The sequence below is a fragment of the Battus philenor genome, unplaced genomic scaffold (genome assembly GCF_028537555.1).
Source record: "Battus philenor isolate CCGP_79_NKW_IND1 unplaced genomic scaffold, ilBatPhil1.0.hap1 SCAF_10, whole genome shotgun sequence".
NCBI lineage: Eukaryota > Metazoa > Arthropoda > Insecta > Lepidoptera > Papilionidae > Battus > Battus philenor.
The window spans coordinates 9,415,985-9,436,344 of NW_027181662.1; the positions used below are offsets into that span (position 1 = coordinate 9,415,985).

General features: G+C 33.5%; 1 protein-coding gene across 3 annotated transcripts; it reads right to left on the minus strand.

The window, feature by feature from the left end:
• Nucleotides 1-2,460: 2,460 nt before the first annotated feature.
• On the minus strand, nt 2,461-19,893 carry fru (fruitless). 3 transcript variants are annotated; one of them, XM_068769887.1, is made up of 8 exons: nt 19,646-19,892; nt 18,696-18,847; nt 16,760-16,897; nt 16,566-16,667; nt 13,928-14,128; nt 12,058-12,288; nt 11,263-11,377; nt 2,461-3,936 (listed from the first exon to the last, which is right to left on the minus strand). In XM_068769887.1, the coding sequence occupies exons 2-8, from the start codon at nt 18,819-18,821 to the stop codon at nt 3,695-3,697; spliced, it is 1,155 nt and encodes a 384-aa protein (XP_068625988.1). In that variant the 5' UTR covers nt 18,822-18,847; nt 19,646-19,892; the 3' UTR covers nt 2,461-3,694. The 3 variants fall into 3 exon arrangements, with proteins under 3 accessions (XP_068625988.1, XP_068625972.1, XP_068625979.1); XM_068769871.1 differs by lacking the exon at nt 2,461-3,936 and adding an exon at nt 3,957-7,895 and having other exon boundaries at nt 19,646-19,893; XM_068769878.1 differs by lacking the exon at nt 2,461-3,936 and adding an exon at nt 8,876-10,457 and having other exon boundaries at nt 19,646-19,886.
• Between the last annotated feature and the right edge of the window lie 467 nt (nt 19,894-20,360).

Genomic DNA, 20,360 nt, shown 5'->3' on the forward strand with positions numbered 1-20,360 from the left:
GCATCCAGCGTCTTGCAACGACTTTAACCATTTCGTTGCTCACCTTGTAGGTGGATTCTCTACGCTGGTCTTGCCGGTTCGTGCCTTCTCTAGGGAACCTCAAAACTCCAGTGGTCACCTGTTCTGTGCTATATGGCCTGCCCGTTGCCAATTGACTGGGCTTTGTCGGTTACTTCCGTTCGTTTACAGATCTCTTCATCTCTGATTCTATCTAGGAAAATCCCAAACATAGCCCTCTCCATGACCTTCAGGGCGACAGTGAGCTTGCAAATTTTTAACTCGTACTTATACGTACAAGTCAACAATTTCAAGTTGCAGGCACTATACATGCAAATGATATTAGGGTAGTGCACCAGACAAAGTTTTCGCCTCATGCATATTTATTTTAAGGCCTCCCTCTTGCGAAACACCATTAAGTTCTTTGAATGTTGAATTCATCTTTCGGTGACTGATGTATTTGTTGTGGACGTTGGTGTCGAATTTTTTTCATTCCAGAAGTTTGAAGATATCTCCCTTGAAGACGGTGAAGTTTCGGAAGGGTAACATCTCCCTGTACTCGGATCGACACGGAGAAATTATTAAAAAATAACACTTGAAGAGATATTCGGCATCACTACATGTACTCAATCCATTGCACATATTTCGACTTAAACGGAGGCTCTCATAGTGAACAGAGCTTCTATTTTGATTTATCACCTCTTTAGTACGATTTGTATTAAAGAGACGTAAGTCGTGTCACAAGGACTTTTGTACCTGTCTATTAAGCTGTCAATGCAATTCAGCTTCATTGAAGAACTACACTACTACTATAGCGTGCGTCGTTCAGCCATGAGGTTTAGAGGGCGGACAGTGTTTCAGATTTATTTCTGCGGCGGATTCTGAAACCCCCCACCATGTGAATAACTTCCACTAAGCTGTTGTTGTTCTCAACAATTGACGTCAGGTTACGTAGACAGTCAAGCGGCAAGAGAATTTAAGTTAAAAGTTTTCGAGGTTTTGAATTTGGGCTCAATCAGGTCGGAAAATAGTCCTCTCAAGTTTAACGTAATATTTTAGTGTGCCACTTACCAATCGGTGATCGCTACCGGTTATCACCTTAATGATCAGAGAGATATTATTGAATATATTCAAAATTCATTTCGTTTTAATTATGATAAAGTAAATCTGGTTTTTCATTGAATATTCTGGACTTAGCAAGGTCAATTCACTTTGAGGCGGCTTGTGGAAGATTTTGTCATGAAGAATCCCTCTTTCTCCAGGAAGTCGACCAGCCTGTCCTCTGGGGTTTCGTTGTCCATATCCGAATTGCTCAACTCTCAATACAACGCTTTTCTTGCTAACTGTCGCGTTGAAGTTCCTAATAAAGGCAGTGAAACGAGTATAAATAACAAGACCCTTCATCATTGTTTAGGAGGAGCTCCCTAGGGAATACCGCAAGGTTATTCAGTATTAGGTATACAGATCTTCTCGACACCTTACAGAGTGTAGACAAGGACTTCACTTCAGGGTTACTTACTATAGCGTCTACCAGGTTAAGTATAACTAAAATAACACAATGTAACCTACTCAGTTCCTTTTCCAGCTCAACAATCTTCTCGTCTGCTCTCATCGTGTCTTTATTATGTGTTATTGTGGTAAGTGGATGCCAGGGTGGGTAGCCAGGCGTCAGCGGAGATTCTTAGCACCTCTAGTTCGCCGTTGCATCGACTGTGAAGTTTTTTTACATAGCCGATTTTTACGGCAACCACGAGAGGAAAAAGTGTTACTATGAATAAAATGTAATCACGTAATGATAAAATACTAAAGTTATATTAACATTTTATTGTTTACATGTCTGTAATGAAGGATTGAGAGAAAAGGTTAGACAAAGAGAACTTTCATGATCTGATATAGTTATCCTCGAAAGATTGTTATTGTTGGTAGCCACACAGTATTAATATTTTAAAAGTGACTAAAATTCTACTTATAAGTATATTACAAAAACTTAAACTTTTTTTAATACTAACCGAAATATTTATACTTACCAATAGTCAAAGTTGGAAATTAAAGTTTTACTAAATAACGAAATTAAAGTAGGTTTCAAATTCAAATTATCAAAATTTTGTTTTTGTAAATTCAAACGACTACGTTATAAGTTATTTTAGGGTTAAGTTTAAAAATAAAGTAATATTTAATAAGTAAATGTTTATTTGTTGTCTATAAATTTCATAAAATTTATAGCTATAATTGTAATTTTATTGACTTGCAGATTATTATCTGTTAATTTAAATGTTAAAGAGACGATAATTAGCATTAACGTTAATCTGGACATAATACCATTTTTTTTAAAGATAAAAAAAACTATTTTTCCCATCATTAATGTAAAATTTAAAGCGTCATCTACAAAACTATATTTAATAGAACGAAGCTAACGGAGAGTGGAAATAATAATGGAGAAATGATTTACGTTCCATGAATTTATTTACATTATCAAATAGAGGTTTCCTTAATAATACCAATAAAACTAGTACATGTTACAATTTTAAAGTCTCCAATAATCAGATGCCCACAACGAAGCAAAACATGAACTAATGAACGAAAAAAACTCGTAATATCAAGTATTTTAAAGAATTAACTATGATACATTCTTAGATTGGGACTTGTAACACCAAGTAAATGTACTTATCTCTATTAAACGATTAGATTATCTGTGGCTGAAATATAACTTTAGATATTATGCAGTGATCGACATGAACCTTATATACACGACAATGTTTGAATAAGCATGGAGTTCTATACAATCTTATTCAGATAACCAATTGTCATTGGACCATTAAAAGCTAAACATTTAATTTTTACTGCAGACAATACTTATACAAAAATATAATTTTGGGATGAAATGATCCTTAAGAGATAGATGTAACACGGTTTATGATCGCACGTGTCTATAAGTACATTTTTATTCTATTCGCCATTTTAATGAAGGAAAGTTACACAAATTTGGCCTATTTCGGATAAATTTTATACTATATACAGACCTTTTTGCATTACCATCATTTAGATGTTGCCACCTCAGTCTTTACTGTTGCCATACCATTTTAATGTTCACTTAGCTCACATAAAATAATTTAGAATATCTAAATACAAGTTGTATACTAGTAATATATATGTATATATGTAATGTGTTACACAAGCTTTCCTTTGAGCTTTGGTCACAAAACCATGATAAGCACGGCAGAGATTGTCATAAATATGACTAAAATATCTGACTTGAGTACCTAATCAAATAAACTAATACATAAATTATTTATAGAACAACCCTTCTATCAATTAAATTTACCATTAAAATTTCATAAAATTTAAGACTTAAGAAAGTTGACAATAAAATCCTTTCAAATCATGTCTTAAATTTCCCTTATCAATAGCAAAAGGTAAGCTTTTTGAAAATCTTATCGAGTTCATGTCAATTTACCCTGTTAGTTATAAACACACATATTTAAATATCGCACTTAACTAGAACAATAAATAATGCACAAAAACGTGCGTTACATCACCTATTCGTTTATATAATAATATTCGTTATAACGACTAAATTAACGTATAACAACATTCAAATCATTTATCTTTACGAGACTTAAAGATTTATGTCTTTGTGTATATTTTGGTGTGTGGTTCAGAGCAAGATAGAGGTCGGGGGGTGTTTGTGTTAGCATGTTTAATGTTTCAGTAGAAGGGCGGCGTGTTTGAGACGCAAGTGTGCGCGCAAGGTGTCGATACGGCTGTAGGTAGCCGGGCAATATGGGCAGATCGACCGTTGTGCGGTATGTGAATGGAAATGATGCCAGCGGTTGGATACTTCCTTGCCGCACGACTTGCAACGCCATAAAGCGGTGCTCTCCGCCGCCGCAACGAACATACTGTGGTACGAATACTGCGCAGTTGGCACGTGCGAGCGCTCTGCAACCAATGACCGTAACGGCTTGCTACAAAGTCTTTGTCCGCGCATACATTATACTTCATTACTTCCAAGGAATGGAATCCGGTGGGATGAAGTCATCATTTCAGACCATGACAAAACTCATAGTTTTCAAATAGGCGCGTTAATATGAAGCAATTATTTTTAGCCAAGTGTCGCTTTTTCGCCGGACTCCAAGCCTTGTCCGCAGGATTTATAAATTTTGACAAAATAATTCATTGAGTTTGATATTGAACAGTAAAACTTCAAGCGTGGACTATGAACAGTAAACTTCTGTGCATGCATGTTGCTAGCGTATCACACGGTTCTCACTTGAAGTGTTGCTGTTTAGAGTATGACAGCCAAAATGTATTGAAGCTATCGGTCTCTGCACTCTCTTATTACTGACTTAGAAATGAGGATGGGGCGCGTGAGACGCACAACTGAAACTACACGAATTGTAACATACCACAATTTAATGTAAAAATTAGTAATAAATACAACAGATAAATGCAGGAGTTTGCAACATGTTAAAATTGCATTACATAACATCAAACAATGTGAAATAAAAAAAATTGCATTAACTGATTGCATAAAACAAAATTATTGAAATTAAACTTTTAATGGAGGCATCAAACCAAGACACTAAAAATATTTAATAAACAATAAACGGTTCATAAAATTTCGCGATTAGTCATAACAAGGCTGATTGATAGTTGGTGCGCGATTTGACACCCCCGCCTATTAGTATTTATGCTATTGTGATACACGACACTATAACAAATTTGCTAAGGTTATAAAGAAGAAACAAAATAAACATAACTAGACCATTGCTATCCTGAAAGAATAATTTAGAGCTAGTCCTGCAACTCCATTGGATACCGAATGACAACATCACGTCCGTGTGATATAAGGTAAAATTTTATTATACAATAAATTGGAATATTTAATTAGATTGGCCAAATAAGTGACTAGGTCATTTCGACCTTATTCTCATAAGACTAAATTTAGTAATTCGTTAACCTTATGTGTAAATTCCGTATGGCATAAAGTTAGCTTTCAATAAGTCCAATTACGTGGTCACAATATATTTAAGTTGCTCACTTTCTGAAAGCTGAAAAGAGATCAAAGGGTGATATTTTCTGAGCCAAATGATGTGTTACTCCAAAATATTCTGGCCAGACACTATCATAGTATCCTAACCTAAAATATCTAAAATAATATTCATTATTACTAATCAATCGATTTGCTATAGCAAATTCAGTATTCAAAATTGGTCTCCAGAGATAGTATAATACAAAAAATGCTTTCACGATTAGATGAAGCGTTTGACGCGAGCCGGCAGATCGCTCCGCCGAGCATCGAACCCGTACCGGATAGCTATGATCTATGTCAACAATAGACTTTAAATTGCGCGACAATAATAAATTATTAAACAGTAACTATTACGATTGGCAGAGGTAAACAAGCTAATTCTTAATATTACCAGCTATGAAAACTGTACAACACCGTAACCCCAAACTGTGTTCGCTAGGTAAAAATAGAAATTAGGAGAAGTACTTCACTTAGGTAAATACAAAAACGTATTTGCTCTTTGCTTTTCAAAGACATTCATTACTTTTAAAATATCCTTTAGTTTGGTTACGTAATTAAATAACTAGTAATATTGCACTGAGTATGAAATGCTATCAAATAATAAGCGCCCACGAAACACAACAGTAAGGTATATAAAATCTTTATTATCACTAAAATAAATATAAAAATCTTTGTGGAAGAAACGTTTGGTGATATTGTATATCCTTATGGGACACAGGAGCTCAGTGTTACCATTAAGTGGGCCCCTATATTCAATAGGCAAATGTATATCTAGATATGAGTTATGACTATTAAAAAAAATTGCACAAGTGAAATTGCATGTTTACAGCTACTTAAACAGCACTGACGCCACAACTTAGAAAACATAAGAAACGATCGTCGGTCAAATACTAATCGATGCGTACCTCCGGCGTGAAACGAACTTTTTCTTTTTGACTGACTTGGATTGGATTTGATTCAATGAAGGGTCTTAAAAGTTATCATTACACATTAGACAAATCGAAGGTTGAAAAAATGAAAGGTTAAAATCTCGAGTGATACTGTAATCTCTAGTTGTGAAACGACATGCGTTATTACCCGTTGTCCAAACAGATGCGACCTCAACTGGATGCTAGATGCCTTACAACAATGCAAAGTAACTAATCAATAAAACATTACATTACAAATAGGAGTCGAATCGTAGCGTGTTAACACTCTTGGTTCTAGCACCATTCCATTTTATCACATTTCAGTTACCGTACCACTCTAAGTGTAGCTAAAAATGTAACAATCTTAAATCTTAATTGAAAATACATAAACGCTAGGTTAGTCCCAATCGTAGAATGCCAATATTAGTTACTAAATGCGCAACCTCAAACGTTCCACCCTACCTTAAAATAATTGAAACAGGTCTTTGACCTAAAGCACCTTTCGCGCGGGGCTCTGGCGACCCGTTATGAGTTATGACAACTAAACGTAATAACATCTACCAACGATAAAATAATAAAACATGTTAACATCTCAACTCGCATTACATTTAACCGTCAACTGAATATAAACGAAATCATTCGTGTTACCATAGGCTGGATCAATAAAAACAAACAACACTAATAAATCATATTACATAATTGTTTAAATATAAAATTATATTAAATCAGACAATAGAATATATCTAAGTATAAAAAAACAATCTCCGTAAATAGATCAACTAGTCTAGTATAAAAAATCTTTTCGTATGTTTCCTTAGGCGCTATCCGTTAATACATCACATATCCTTAATAATTATCCATCTTGCGAAGGCCTCATAGAGTTACAAATGCATCTACACTGAGATTCAGTCATTATTTATATGTCGTTGACCCACGACAGATCACAATCTCTTGCCGGTCCTCTTTAACCTTTCCGATGTCGTTCCGCACCACTCGTAGGATTTAATAACATAAATACAATTAGCTACAGGAAACTCATAATTCCCTATCTAACGAATAAATATAACAAGACAATGAATAAACCGTTAAATAGCCAGCATCACTTCGCGGTCGCACCGCTACTCAAATATATTGTATATTCTTAAATAGCTTAAGATTTATATCGATATAATATAAAAAATAATATGGTAATAAAATTAACATCATATTATTGCTTTTGCCCGTTCCCGTATAGCGATTGGTATAGAAAAAAATTTGCTTACCTATATTATAAACGCTTGTTATTTAAGCGACGTCGATCAAGAGTATACACGTTCTCTTTGCGAAGTCGATCAATTGAAACATCGTTACGCGGATACTTATACAAGGTCACACTGGGGCAAGTCAAATGCACAACCGAGACAATACTAAAACGAGTGGCCCATCGCGGATGGGCGTCAACAACTGAATTTTAAGGCCCGCTTAAGTAATAGCACTTCAGCTTAATCCTAAGTAGGAAAGTGAACGCGAGACGGTCCGTTAAACTTTGACACATCAGTAACTAGTACTAGTGGGTTGGCTGGCGCGGCCGGGTGTTCACAGAGCATCGAGGCCGAGCCAGTACATGGACAATCAATCGAAGCTCGCGTCGAGGTGGTTGGCGAATAGCGGCGCGGCATGCGTCGCGTGCGTGGCGTGCGTCGCATGGGGGGCGTGGCTCGGCGCCGAGACCGCGGGCGTCGCCTCGAACTTCCTAGTGTCCGGGTTGTACGCGGGGTGTTTGAACTTGCAGTGCGTGCGCAGATTGTCCGAGCGCGTGTACGTCGCACGGCACAGGGGACACTCGAAACGCCCGGGGAAATGGACGTGATAGTGGTTACGTATATGCGTGACCACTTTCCCGCAGAGCTTGCATCGGTGAAGGTTGAGAGCGCCCGCCACCCTCTCGAACGTCAGCCGCATGTGCCAGCCCTTCGAGCCTGCAACCAGCGAGCCGTCACTCCCACCATCGCCGAGTGCCGAATGCCGCAGTGCCAACAGTCACTCGGCCCACTCCTCGATCGCGATACGATTATGAATGATTACATCCAGCCCACACTTCCACTTGTCTAACGAGCCTCATTTTTGCCTTGTAAGCAGCGTAAGTCGTAAAATTTAAAAACAGTTTTGTAAGGTGGGGGAAGACATTCAGTTTAAAACAATTTTTACAAAAATTAAATTAATGTAACAAATAGGATAACCTAACAGTATAGCTCAAAATAACATTTGGTGATTTTTGATCATTCATAATCGTATACCGCTAACAAAGGTTAAGGTTGGTTCTGCAGCACTTTTGTAAACGTCTTTTATATATTTATATTACAAATTTTAATACAGAAATAATACTTTAAAGAAACAGTAGAACCTAGAGTAATCAACCTTTAATACACTTATGCTTGCACGTAATTAAAATATATTATATCACTATCAAAAGATTTTATAAATACAGATTGAGACAAAAAAAACCAAACCGACATTTTGTTTTAGATGTTAAATGCCCCTTTATCCAAAAGGTTAAAAAATCAAAGTTCTACTGTATTTGGACACGAAAGTTAACTTATTTGACAACAGATTAGCACTAAATCTCCAAAGCAGCATCGAGGTTACTTTGTAAATGCTCAACTATGCTCCTCCTGGCACTATTGTAAAAGCGCTCAATTATGAATAAGAAAATTCAATAACATTTTTAACGAAACCTCCGAAATAATGTTACTTAAAAACAATAATTTTCAAGAGATTCATGCAGAAATGAATCAATGGCATTTGAAGAAATGGTGTTTGTTATTTATCAATGTTGTTATATTTGCATGACAGGTTAATAGTTCACTTTCACCAAGCCGGTAACAGAATGCGATTTATTAAGAGAGTCTTGCTAGAAATAAAAGAAAGCATGGAAGAGGATGAAATGAAAAGAAATAGGTATAAATAAAGGAATATATTTGCAACGAACACACAATAACGATACTTATATGTTAGTTAATTGTTAAAAGAAAATAAATTAATATTAAAAGGGTCCTAAATACATATTCAGTCTTGGACACTTGTCGTTAAATTATCATTGACTACAAGGAACAATAAGAGATCACATATCGCTAGTGCACACAAGGGCAAATATCATTTTATTGTTTCTTTAAGTTGTACTTTGTCCATGCTCTGTATGAGCATTAAGAAAAGAAATATTTTCTTAATTTAAACACCACAAATAAAATGATACTCCCCTCCTATACTCACAGCCTGTGTTAGTTACGAATTGGCTAAATTATTGTTAAATATAAAATTCGTCATAGAAGCCTCAGCATTACATTATTTCTATACACTAAATAAAAGTCAGAGCTTAAGTAAAATTTCAAACGTAAACCGTTTCACAATTTGTAAAGTTTTTCATATTGAATCTAAGATAGATTTAATTTTTCTTAATTTCTTCATCAAAGTTAGAAATATATTGTAATAAGGCCATCAAATACTGAAAATAGGAAGTTTAACAAAATTATTTCAAGCTTTAGATAAAATTCATAGCCATACACTTTAATTCCGGTCGCTAGCTTACTGACTGTTAGCATTTTAGACATAACAAACACTAAAAACAAGCAAAAATAATTTTCAAGATAAACTAATGGGCTTTTAATCGTTAATCTATCCCTAAATTAAACAGTGCTTGTTATGACTATGTTAATTATAAAGACGAAATAAACACACCACACCTTATTTCTAAATACAAAATGTAAAAAAACCTGTAAAAGCAATGTAAGTCATAGTAACTAAAAAATGTTAGTTTAAATGAATTTTTGTTTATTTTTGTAATTCTTTCTTACACCATAGAAGTTGAAAATTAATTTACAAATGATGTGCTATTAGTTAGGACACAGTATATAAAATAATTCGGATTTTTTTAAGAACTATACTTTAGCCTCTCTAAAGCATACTAATATGGACCGTAAAATTTATTCCATTTACACTAATTATACTACCATATTTAAATCAGTTTATGAGCAGATTGTACATAACATGTTATGTTCAATCAATATATCCGAAAAACAGATTCTTTGTCTAAATCATACAAAGTCCATAAAGACAACACATTGTGTAATGGTTGAAAACGAATCACTCAATTTATCACACCCTTATACATTCTAAGAATGAAGGACATTTTTAAGAGATTAGTACTCATGAGGACAGTACTCATCAACAAGTTGTTTGAATATTTGACAAGTTGTCAGATCTTAGCACAGAACAATGTTTCATTCGGAGATGTCTTTTTAAATTGTCTGCTCGAGTTAAAATAATTGGACAAAGGGGACATTTGTGTTGTTCAGGATTATGGGATTTCATATGTTTCTTTATATTACTAACATTTTTACCGCATATATTACATGCCATGGGAATACTGTAGGGTTTATGGTTAAGTGCTATTTTGTAGGATTTCACTATGTTTTCAATATTCACTAATTTGTGGTTGAATCGTTCTGGAGGCTTAGTATTTTCATCAACGCCATAGTTTTCACCTGTAAGATACGTAATTTATTCACTGCTAGTTTGTTTTATTTCATGCTAACTGCCTGTGCAAAACAGTGTTCTTTTGGGCAAAACTCAATGCATTACAATATTTTCCTTATTGTTGTCATGCATACGTTATTAATTCAGATCAAACCTGATGCCAAAGTATCTTTTTATATCCTATATATCGAAGTTACAAGTACATATTGTCTTACATAAAACTTAAATTACCTATGTATAGATTGGGGAGCGCCAAATCATATGCGATATAATCTTTTATAACCACACCGATTCCTTCATTCAGTAATACAAAATATACTGAAGCCACAGAAATAAAATTAATAAGAAGCATTTTAATGGATGATTGGTGCAAATTAGATTAGACTGATAAGCAAGAGTAAAACATGCTGAACTGGTGTTAATGACATGCAATTTTTATGAAACAAATTATCTGGAAATATAACATAGATATATCCTGGGTTATATTTCCAAATATAAAAAGCGGTTTATAAGTTAGCAAAACATTAAACTTAATATACATTCAAATTAGCTGCTGTGACAATTTTGTTCTATATAAAAATTATTTAGTTTCAAATGTTTAACTTGCCATGTTTTTTAGAGGTTATTGTCACAGCAGATATTCTTCTTTTGACAAGTATTAGACAACCACCAATTAAACCATCGCTAAATATTAAAAATATAAATAGATTAATTATATTTTTTAATATAAATGCAACAAAACGTTACACACAAAATAAATATCTAGATTTATGCGATGTTTTAAGTGGTTGTCAATTATATAAATTAACTTACCGTCAATCGTATCGGTCTGATCTGGATGAGGTTGTAGCATAGTCTCATTTTCGTTACATTCATTACTCAAGGAGTGTTGAGTCAACATGGACGCCATTTCATTTACTCCCATTCCCTGAAAGTCAATGATTTAAATATAAATAGTATATAACACTTTAGTGATGGAGGTTCCGATATAATTTAAAAGAACAGAACAAATGTATATGCGGAGTGCATAATAATTATTTAAATCTTTGTTAATTACATTAGAAACATGTCAAATTTTCTACAAAAAATTAAATGAATTCAAGTAGTAATACATACAATAATATATTAAACTCAATAGTGTATGACCTTGGTTAATACCCTTCCTATTTAACTTGGACGAGACATGCACTGCTGCTCAAGTGACACTTGCAGATTCGAGGCGGTAGCCTGCAGATGGCTATAGCTATATTGCTTAAGCTTTTTAAGATAGTGTAGTTTAAAGACTTCCAAGGGAGCCTTGGTTCAGACTACTACACACTACTCCACCAGATTGAGAAAAGTGAATTGATAATGTAGGGTTTATGGTTGTTGTACAATTACAGATTTATTTATGTATTTACCCTTTTTGCAACAAGTGTAATAGCAGACTTAGTGCCTTATGGGTATTCTCTATCAGTTTCTAAAAATTATAAGTATTATTAAACAAATTAAAGGTGCTTCATCTAATCTTAGTTATTATTCCGAATTGATCGACAAGGGGGCGAAAATTTGTATGACGACAAAAACTAGGCTGGTTATGTCAGAATTTCTCATTGAAACAAGACTGACCGGCAGATGAGTCTGATCAAACTGCGGTGGATGCAACGGAGCTGAGTGTGGCGTGGCATACGGTGAGTCGGGTTCCTGCTTAACGGAGGCATGCGTGACGAGAGGCGCGTGTGTGGCATGTGGCGCGTGCGGCGAGCGAGGAGTGAGTCGCTGTGGCGTGTGCGCCGGCGGCGGTGTCGACGGCTCCGATCCTGACCCTGTAGAACCGCCCTTTCCGCCCTTCTGGTGCGACTGTATTTACAATACATATCCTTATGGGTACATAAATTGTTAAAAAGCGTTATACTATAAATATACTGCATTAAAGGAGTAAAAGATAAAAAGGGGTGAATGTACAGCACATTTATTAGCAAAAACCTTTAAAACTTTTTCCCTGTATAAAGTGATCACTTTGAAATATTTTATAATACTTATTATTTTTTATTACAAAGCAATGGAACAATAACTTCTGTCAATACAGTCTACAGGGACAGACAGTAAATCATAACTGATTTTAAATAGTAATTACAATTTTAAAAACATACTATCTTACTACATTATCATTATCCATTAACTCGTTCGCTACCAGGGTCTTCTGGGAAAAACGTCCACAATAGCCCAACATTTTTTTGGTGGTTATATTAAATGAATTGAAATAGATTTTACGTATGTATATTTAGAACAGTCTAAAAAAGTAAAATAAGTATTCTTTTAAACTGACCCAAATATGTGACGCTGGGCTATAGATAAAAACTAAACCCTGTAGCCCACGTGTCACATATATATGACACATTAAATTATAAGAAATTGATTATAAGACAAAAAAAAATTATAAATACAATTTATCGATATGAAATTCATTTTATTTTGTATGATAAATTTTAAAACATTTGTCAACGCACAATCCAATCGGTTGTCCATTGTTTGTTTTGCAAATCTCACAGGCGTAGAAAGTAGCTTTGCGCTGTTTGTTTTTGGCACATACATGGCATCTAACTCTAATTATTGAATTTGACGAGCTGCTCATTTCTTCACAATCCGTAATAGAAAAATTATCAGTTGGATCTGGTACTGGTATATTCTTATTAGATTCCATGTCATCACTGGAATATATTATGCATCTGTTCTTCATTTGGGGTTTCTTACGAAAATTATACATTTTGTTGAGGGATATGTTTCTGTTAAAAATCTTATTAATTTGGCTTCACAAATTCTTTTTCTTTTTAATTTTAATTTATTGCCTACTAATTTCACTAACCTTGCTTAACCGACCTATTCAACTGCTATAAAAACTGTAAATAATCTAATACGAGAGCAGACCAACTACAGATTTGATGCATTTTATAGTTTTAGAACTTAACAATTTAGTTCAATACTCAACATGTTCAAACATGCTTTTGTAAATTATACAAAAATATCTGTCACATATATGTGTCGCCGGGCTGTGGTAAAGAAACGCGGTGACACATATATGTGACGATTGGTAGCGAACGAGTTAATTGACAACAAATAAGCTATACATACACATTAACCCCTTAAGTCTTTTACACCTATAAACCTATCAAACCATATAATCTATGATTACTAACAAATGAGTTCACAGATTGTAGGATTCAAATTATAGCTAATAAAATTATTAAATTATATTAATGAAAAATATGTATGTATGTATATATACATATATATGTACACACACACATACACACATATATGCATTTGTATTATTGATTCAAATTGTTTTTGATTATCCTTTATTTTCAGAGGTCTAGATTTTGTAATGTAATATTTTCAGTTGGTAGGCAATTGGTGAGGGGTGGAGCGTGTTTTAACGGAAACCTGATATGAACAGCTCCTTATTTCAGCCCAATATTTTTTTGTAATGGATTCTTACTTCATAGTGACGGTAAGTGAGATCGACATCATCCCGTGGCAGTGTGGAGTTCTTCCTACGCCGTTTCTCTGGCGGCAGTGGTGCAGGGGGCGCCGGCAATGGAGTGTTGCTGCCGTGGCTCGCATGAGCTGCGGGCGGCGTGGCGAACTCAGCGCGGGACAAGTTCTCCGCACTTATCGAAGGTGTCGATCGTTCTTCCGTCTGAACAGGGTATTAGATAAGAAATTATATATAGTGTTTAAAAAACCTGACTGTAGCTTTTAAGTATGTTTATAAAAAATAGCATTTTCCCAGAAACTCAGTTTCTACATACCGCACTATAAATACCAGAAGCAAAAACAAATTATTTCTATAATAGACTCGACTTAATCAAGTTCAAATATTTTTATAGGCAATGTGTAAATGATTTTACAATAGGATTCCAGAACATGTTTAGAAAGCTTCCATTGCTAGATTTAGCTTTCAAAGAATGTTTGTGTACTAATAAAACACTGTAAAGGACTTCGTAGATGATAGCACACCTTGGGAATGATGTGTTCGCCTCTAGACTATTTCAATGTTTATTAAACAATGTAATCTTACATTATGTAAAAAAAAACATAGACCGCTGTTTTTGAAAAAGTAATTAGTAAAAAAACCTATGAAGCAGTGAATGTATTCTCAATTACCCACGAAATGCTTTAAAAGCTCTTATTTCCAGTTAGCCTGTATAAGTAATTTTTAAAGTTACCATTTCTCTATACTTTAGTGAAATCTATAAAGTTTATTTTAAAGGCATTATCAACTGATATAAAACAGTTCGGATTAAATTTGTTGTAAAAGGTAGCAATTTCTAACAAGTGATGAATAGATTTCCATAATTAATATATTAAAATTTTTACCGTTTTTTTTACAGTGAGGTGAAATTTTTCTTCGAACACTCATTAATATAATGTCATAATAATAAATTAAGCTGTTGCTATTAATAGTTTTACGTTAGGATAAACTCTTTTTTTTAAATCTTTTTTACATAAATATTTCAACTGTATTAATATTTTTTTGGAATAGTTCAAACTAAAGCATTGAAAAATTTAGCACTTTTTATTAAGTTACTAATATAATTGGTAAGGTTTCTCATAATTTCAACACTTTATCGTTTATGTGACTAAATTTTGAATAACTGTATTTTCTTTATTCATATACATATAGTTCATTTGAAGAACTTTCTGCTAGTTATGTTAAAATATTTAGTGAGGTGATTGATTCGAATCCCATCGAATTCCAAGCGAATGGATCACTTAATTATTGTGCCAGCTGTAGAATTATTTGTTTTATTCCTTTATGTGTGAAAATGTTATATATACGGTGTGGTAAAAAATACAGTGGTTGATTTTTATACCAGAAACTAGTGTGTATCTATGGTTCATTGGACTCGATTAATTTATTATTATGGACTCTATTTGATTGTTCGATAGTCTACCGTAAATTTGATCCAAGGGTTCCAAGGGAATGTGTGAACTCGAATATATTGAATATAAAAGCTTACTACGACTTTTCCAAGATGATGTATGGAGAAAGAGACCCAGAAAATGGGAAACTATTTCCTCCATCACGACTATGCACCATGCAAAACAACGCTAATAATTCGCCAGTTTTTGGCTAAAAATATGACTGTCCACGATCGCCTTACTCTCCAAAAATAAAAACTATGTTGTAAGGAAAGCGTTTTAACACAATTCCCGATATTGAAAGAGCTACGGCTGACTAGCTGAAGAAAAGAAGCATTTCAAAAGTGCTTCCAATCGTGAAATGAACGTTGTGATAAGTGCGTCACTAACCAAGGAGAGTACTTTGAAGGAGATTAATTTAAATTTGATGTAAACCTAAATATTTGTTCGCAATAACTTGTCACCGTAATATATATACGGAATTTATTGACATCTATACTACCGCTGCGCTAGCTTCTAAATACTTTCTAATGCCAAAGGAGCCCGTTACGGCGCAATAAATAATCAGATTCGAGCTAAAACACAGTGAACGGAATTTTGTTAAATTTGTATTAAATTTCGCGTCACTTGCAAATAAACCGGTTTGTACAAACTAGTCCAAAGAAAAGGGTGCACGTGTAGAAGACGCTCAACCCGTCAGGTTATCATTTGTCACAAATATCAAGGCCACGAGAAAATATGGCGCGGCGAGAGAAAAGTCTTTAATGCGCTTACAAATAATTCCTAAGAGGTACCGATATGTTAAGCCACACTTTACTAACTACAATAATGAACGATGTTTTTCTAATGAAATTGTGTTGCATAGCACAATAATTAGTTTTATGCAATAAAACTGAAGTAGCTGAAACCAATTTGTATTTATTTTAAATACCACACATGTATTTGATGTTCTATCATACTTAAAAAATAATTAATTAGATTGAATGTTTTGTTCTGTTTACATTGTGTGTAATCTGATTGTACAAATACTAATTTTGTAGTCCTTATTTATGGCCCCGTTTTTGTGACACCCCTATTTTTTTGGAACAGGGACTTGTATTTTATAGTGAACTATTAACAATGAATTGGAAGGTCAGTTAATTTGCAATAACAATAAAATTAAAATAAAATAAAATAACAGCATGCAAATGAATTACTTTTTATACACTTACCTTAGGATTTAATGTATTGTTTTCTGTCAAACCTCTAACTTGTAAACTTTCAGCAGTCTTTAGGAACATAGGTAGCATATTTTGACCAACATTTACCTCTCCCTATAATAAACATATATTTTTAACATTATAATTAAACAAGTAAACCATAGAAAATACAAACTGTTTTAAAGAGTTAAATTGTGGTCTTTTACCTTGTACATAAAATCCAACAGGGACTTGATCTCTGAGAACCGCACATCTTTTAAAAATATTATTGGATGTGGATGAGAGTTTTGCATAAATATGCTTTCAAAATATGGAGAACATGCTGACAGAATTGTCTGGTGGGCCTGTAACAATTTTATTTTTATCCCATAAAGATTGTAATTTTAAAAGAATGTTTTCTTTGTTTTTAGGTGCTGAATTAGAATTTTTTTTAAAAGAAATAATAATATATAGTCTTCTCATTATTTAAATATAACTGTAGAACAAAAATGTTTGTTTTATATTGAATCTTATAAAGTATATATTTAGTATTATGCCTATAATGCAGGTCAATCAACTAACATCAAATAATTTGAATTTAACAAAAATTTAAATAGGTGTTCATTTCTTAAGTTACATTACTTGAGTATAACTAAATAAAATTTCACAAATATATAATAAGCTCATATGGATTTATTATGATATAAATCATTTGATAAATGGCAAAATTCATTTAAGTATTTTTTGTAAGGTAATACTGGCCAAGAACATTCATTGGTAACACTTTCTGTCATCAATAAGTGGTCATAGCAGGTTATTTACAAAAATATATTAGATTGGTTTTCAAGACCCTATGACCAGACAAACAAGAGCTATAAAAATTAGAAAGTTAAAAACATGCAGGTTTTCTGCAAACTACCTAAGATATAAGCAGTGAATAGCACTGTCGACCTACAAAGTAAATTGCATTATATTACCATAAAACTTTCAAATTTTTTGAATTTTAATGTATTAAAGGAAATTATTACAAAGATACAACAATCTTTCCTCAGTAGAAATAAACTTTAAAAATAGATGTATTCATTTTATTTACAGTTACACAAGGCTTTTTCTTAACAAAAAATACTTAAAATAATTAAGAAATAAAACATTATAAATTTTAATGTTTTATACATTTTTATACCCCTATTTACTGTTCATTCTTAATGATAATATTAAAGAAAAGTTTTAATCTCTTTCATTAGGTGGTTTCTTCATCAGTTAAATCAACTTATGTAAATATACTTAGAAAAACTATAATTCTGCAGGAATTGCAAGAGTATTTACAGAGTCCTTTAAGCTATAGTTATTGTTAAATTTTTTTTTGAAAAATGTTAATGATGAAAATGCTTTAGTAAAACTAGTACACATGACTGCAAGCTTTACATGAGGTTAAAATTAACTATGAACAAAACTTATGCAGACAAAGCAATAAGTTTAATAGTTTCAGTTATTCCCCTTGAAAAAAAAAATAAAAGTTAAGTATTTTATGCAAATTACACTCAAGACTAAAATGAAACAACAAAAAACAATTTTAGTAAGAATAACCTTGCAGAATTTGCAAATATTTGAATATATACAATGTAGTCTGCCTTGATTTGATGGCTCATATAAAGGCAATGTTAGAGGTGATTATGATGTTTTAGTAATAAGGTTACAGCTATTTCGCCTTTTTTAACTTGTTTTTATCAAATGAAGAATTAACAGCAAATTTTATAAAATAATGTAACAATTAAAAAAAGGCATTTGAATGATTCATATTTATGAATTAACAGTTAAAACGTAAACTGTTTTCTATACACATGTTGTATTGTCAGTTACTCAACTTTGTTTACTATTGTATGCAATTTGTTATGACATAATAAACAGCTGCTCTAACATGTCAACATATATTTAATTCATGAATGCAATGCCTTGTATAAACATGTCAATTATAAATAAATATCTGCATGAAGCATCTTCCAAAACTTCCTGCATTTTCACTTAGTTAAATCAAGAATGCATTACAAACATAAAAATAGATTAACCATGTTACCATGAAAACTAACACAAATTGATATGTTTAATTAGAGAAATATTTATATTTTTTGAGATTGAAAGATTTTAATAAATATGTGCATTTACCTTGACTGTTTCTCCATCACAAGCAAGTGTTACATCGCACAGTGCCTCACGTTGGAGCAGGCTTGCAAGCACATCAGTCAGATTGTTTGGATGGTTGTTCCAGCGCAAGCAAAATTGCTGGTCCATTGTGGGTGCTAATGTCAGTGACCGTGCTGTAAATAAACAAATAAACTTAACAAAAAATCATTATTGGTAAAAAGCGCCACCAAAAACAAAATATTTTATATATAGAATATGCTGAAAACAGTATTATTTTCATCATAAACCTTGCCTCTAATTAAATCCTTCAGTAATTGGACACGTGCGCTTTTTATCTAATATACATTACAGCCACTACGTGCAAAAAAATTGCGGCCATAGGGCTTAGATTGTAGAGCGCAGAGATAAGTGACATCAGCGGCTCGAATTAATAGGGGCCGCGAGCAGCAAGCTTACTGTACTCAGCATTGACAGTTAGCCCGCCGACACATATCTACTTGTTGCATGCTCCAAGCGAGACCCCTACATTATGTAATTTAGCTCCAGAAGACGCACGGCGGGGCCACCGACCCTACGGGACGCGAAAACCACTAGCCGCTTCTATAAAACGAGTTTAGAAAAGTAGTACCGCTGGCCAAAAAAATCGCAACATGCTGACACCGTTATAATCGCCAAGTTGGATGTACCAGTTGTTAATGAAACGCGTGGTTTCAGGAATTTGTAGATGCATCATTAATGTCGTGGTCATAGAACATCCCGCGTGCCTTGAAATTGTCGATCGAAGGACGAACGGGATTTCTAAACGCGTAGTTGTGTCAACTTTGGCTATTCGTAGCGCCATTTGCCGATCCCGTATCTCAGAATTTTAAAATTATCAATCATCAACGAAATATTTTCTAACACACTATTATTTCACTAACACAAATCAAAATAAACTTCCAGGCTCACAAAGTCAATAATTCCTAACTCACCATTTGCAAAATTTTTGCCATCACAAACGCCACCCGACCCCTACCTTGCACTGTCTTTTTGACCACACACACATCTCGATTTCCGTGTTCACTCACGGCACCTCACGGCCTTCGGAATATCTTTCACATCATAATCGGCCAGTATTCGCAACGCGAACTTCATACGCTTCTAAGCAGCGCGCTAAATTTAAATTTCGCAACTCTACTTTATAGTAGACTTCTGTATTATGTCCATTTACAGGGGAAATAGTATATTAAAAGTAATAACCAAAAAGCAAACTATGTATTTCAAATATATTACATACAAATATAAAAGAATCTACGAAAATAGAACATTTTTGCAAAATCCATAGATACCGAATTGAGGTTATGATGCGAAAAATTAACCGGTGTTGAAGAGACAAAATTAAATTAAATTATGAGGATTTTTTATGAATTAAATAAAGGATAATAAAATACATATAATAAATGACTGAAAATAGAAATAATAAACAAACATGTAATTTATTAACATTGGCCTTGACATTCCTGTTATCACAATTTTGCACATCAACAGATGCTAGCGCCATCTGTGAGTATTTTTAACGCTATTATCAGATTCGTCACTGCGGTAATGTTCGAAAAGGTGGCGCTATTACATATTTACACACGCGAATAGTTTTGTAGGAGGACAACGACCTTTTAAATTCAAATAAAGCCACTTCTTACAACGTTT

Coding starts and splice junctions, on each gene's coding strand:
- fru (XM_068769871.1), bottom strand. CDS start 18,821: ATGGACCAGCAATTTTGCTTGCGCTGGAACAACCATCCAAACAATCTG. Junction 14,129..16,565: donor ACAATACATTAAATCCTAAG/GTAAGTGTATAA, acceptor TACCCTGTTCAG/ACGGAAGAACGATCGACACC. Junction 11,378..12,057: donor TTGATCAGACTCATCTGCCG/GTCAGTCTTGTT, acceptor ATTGACTTTCAG/GGAATGGGAGTAAATGAAAT.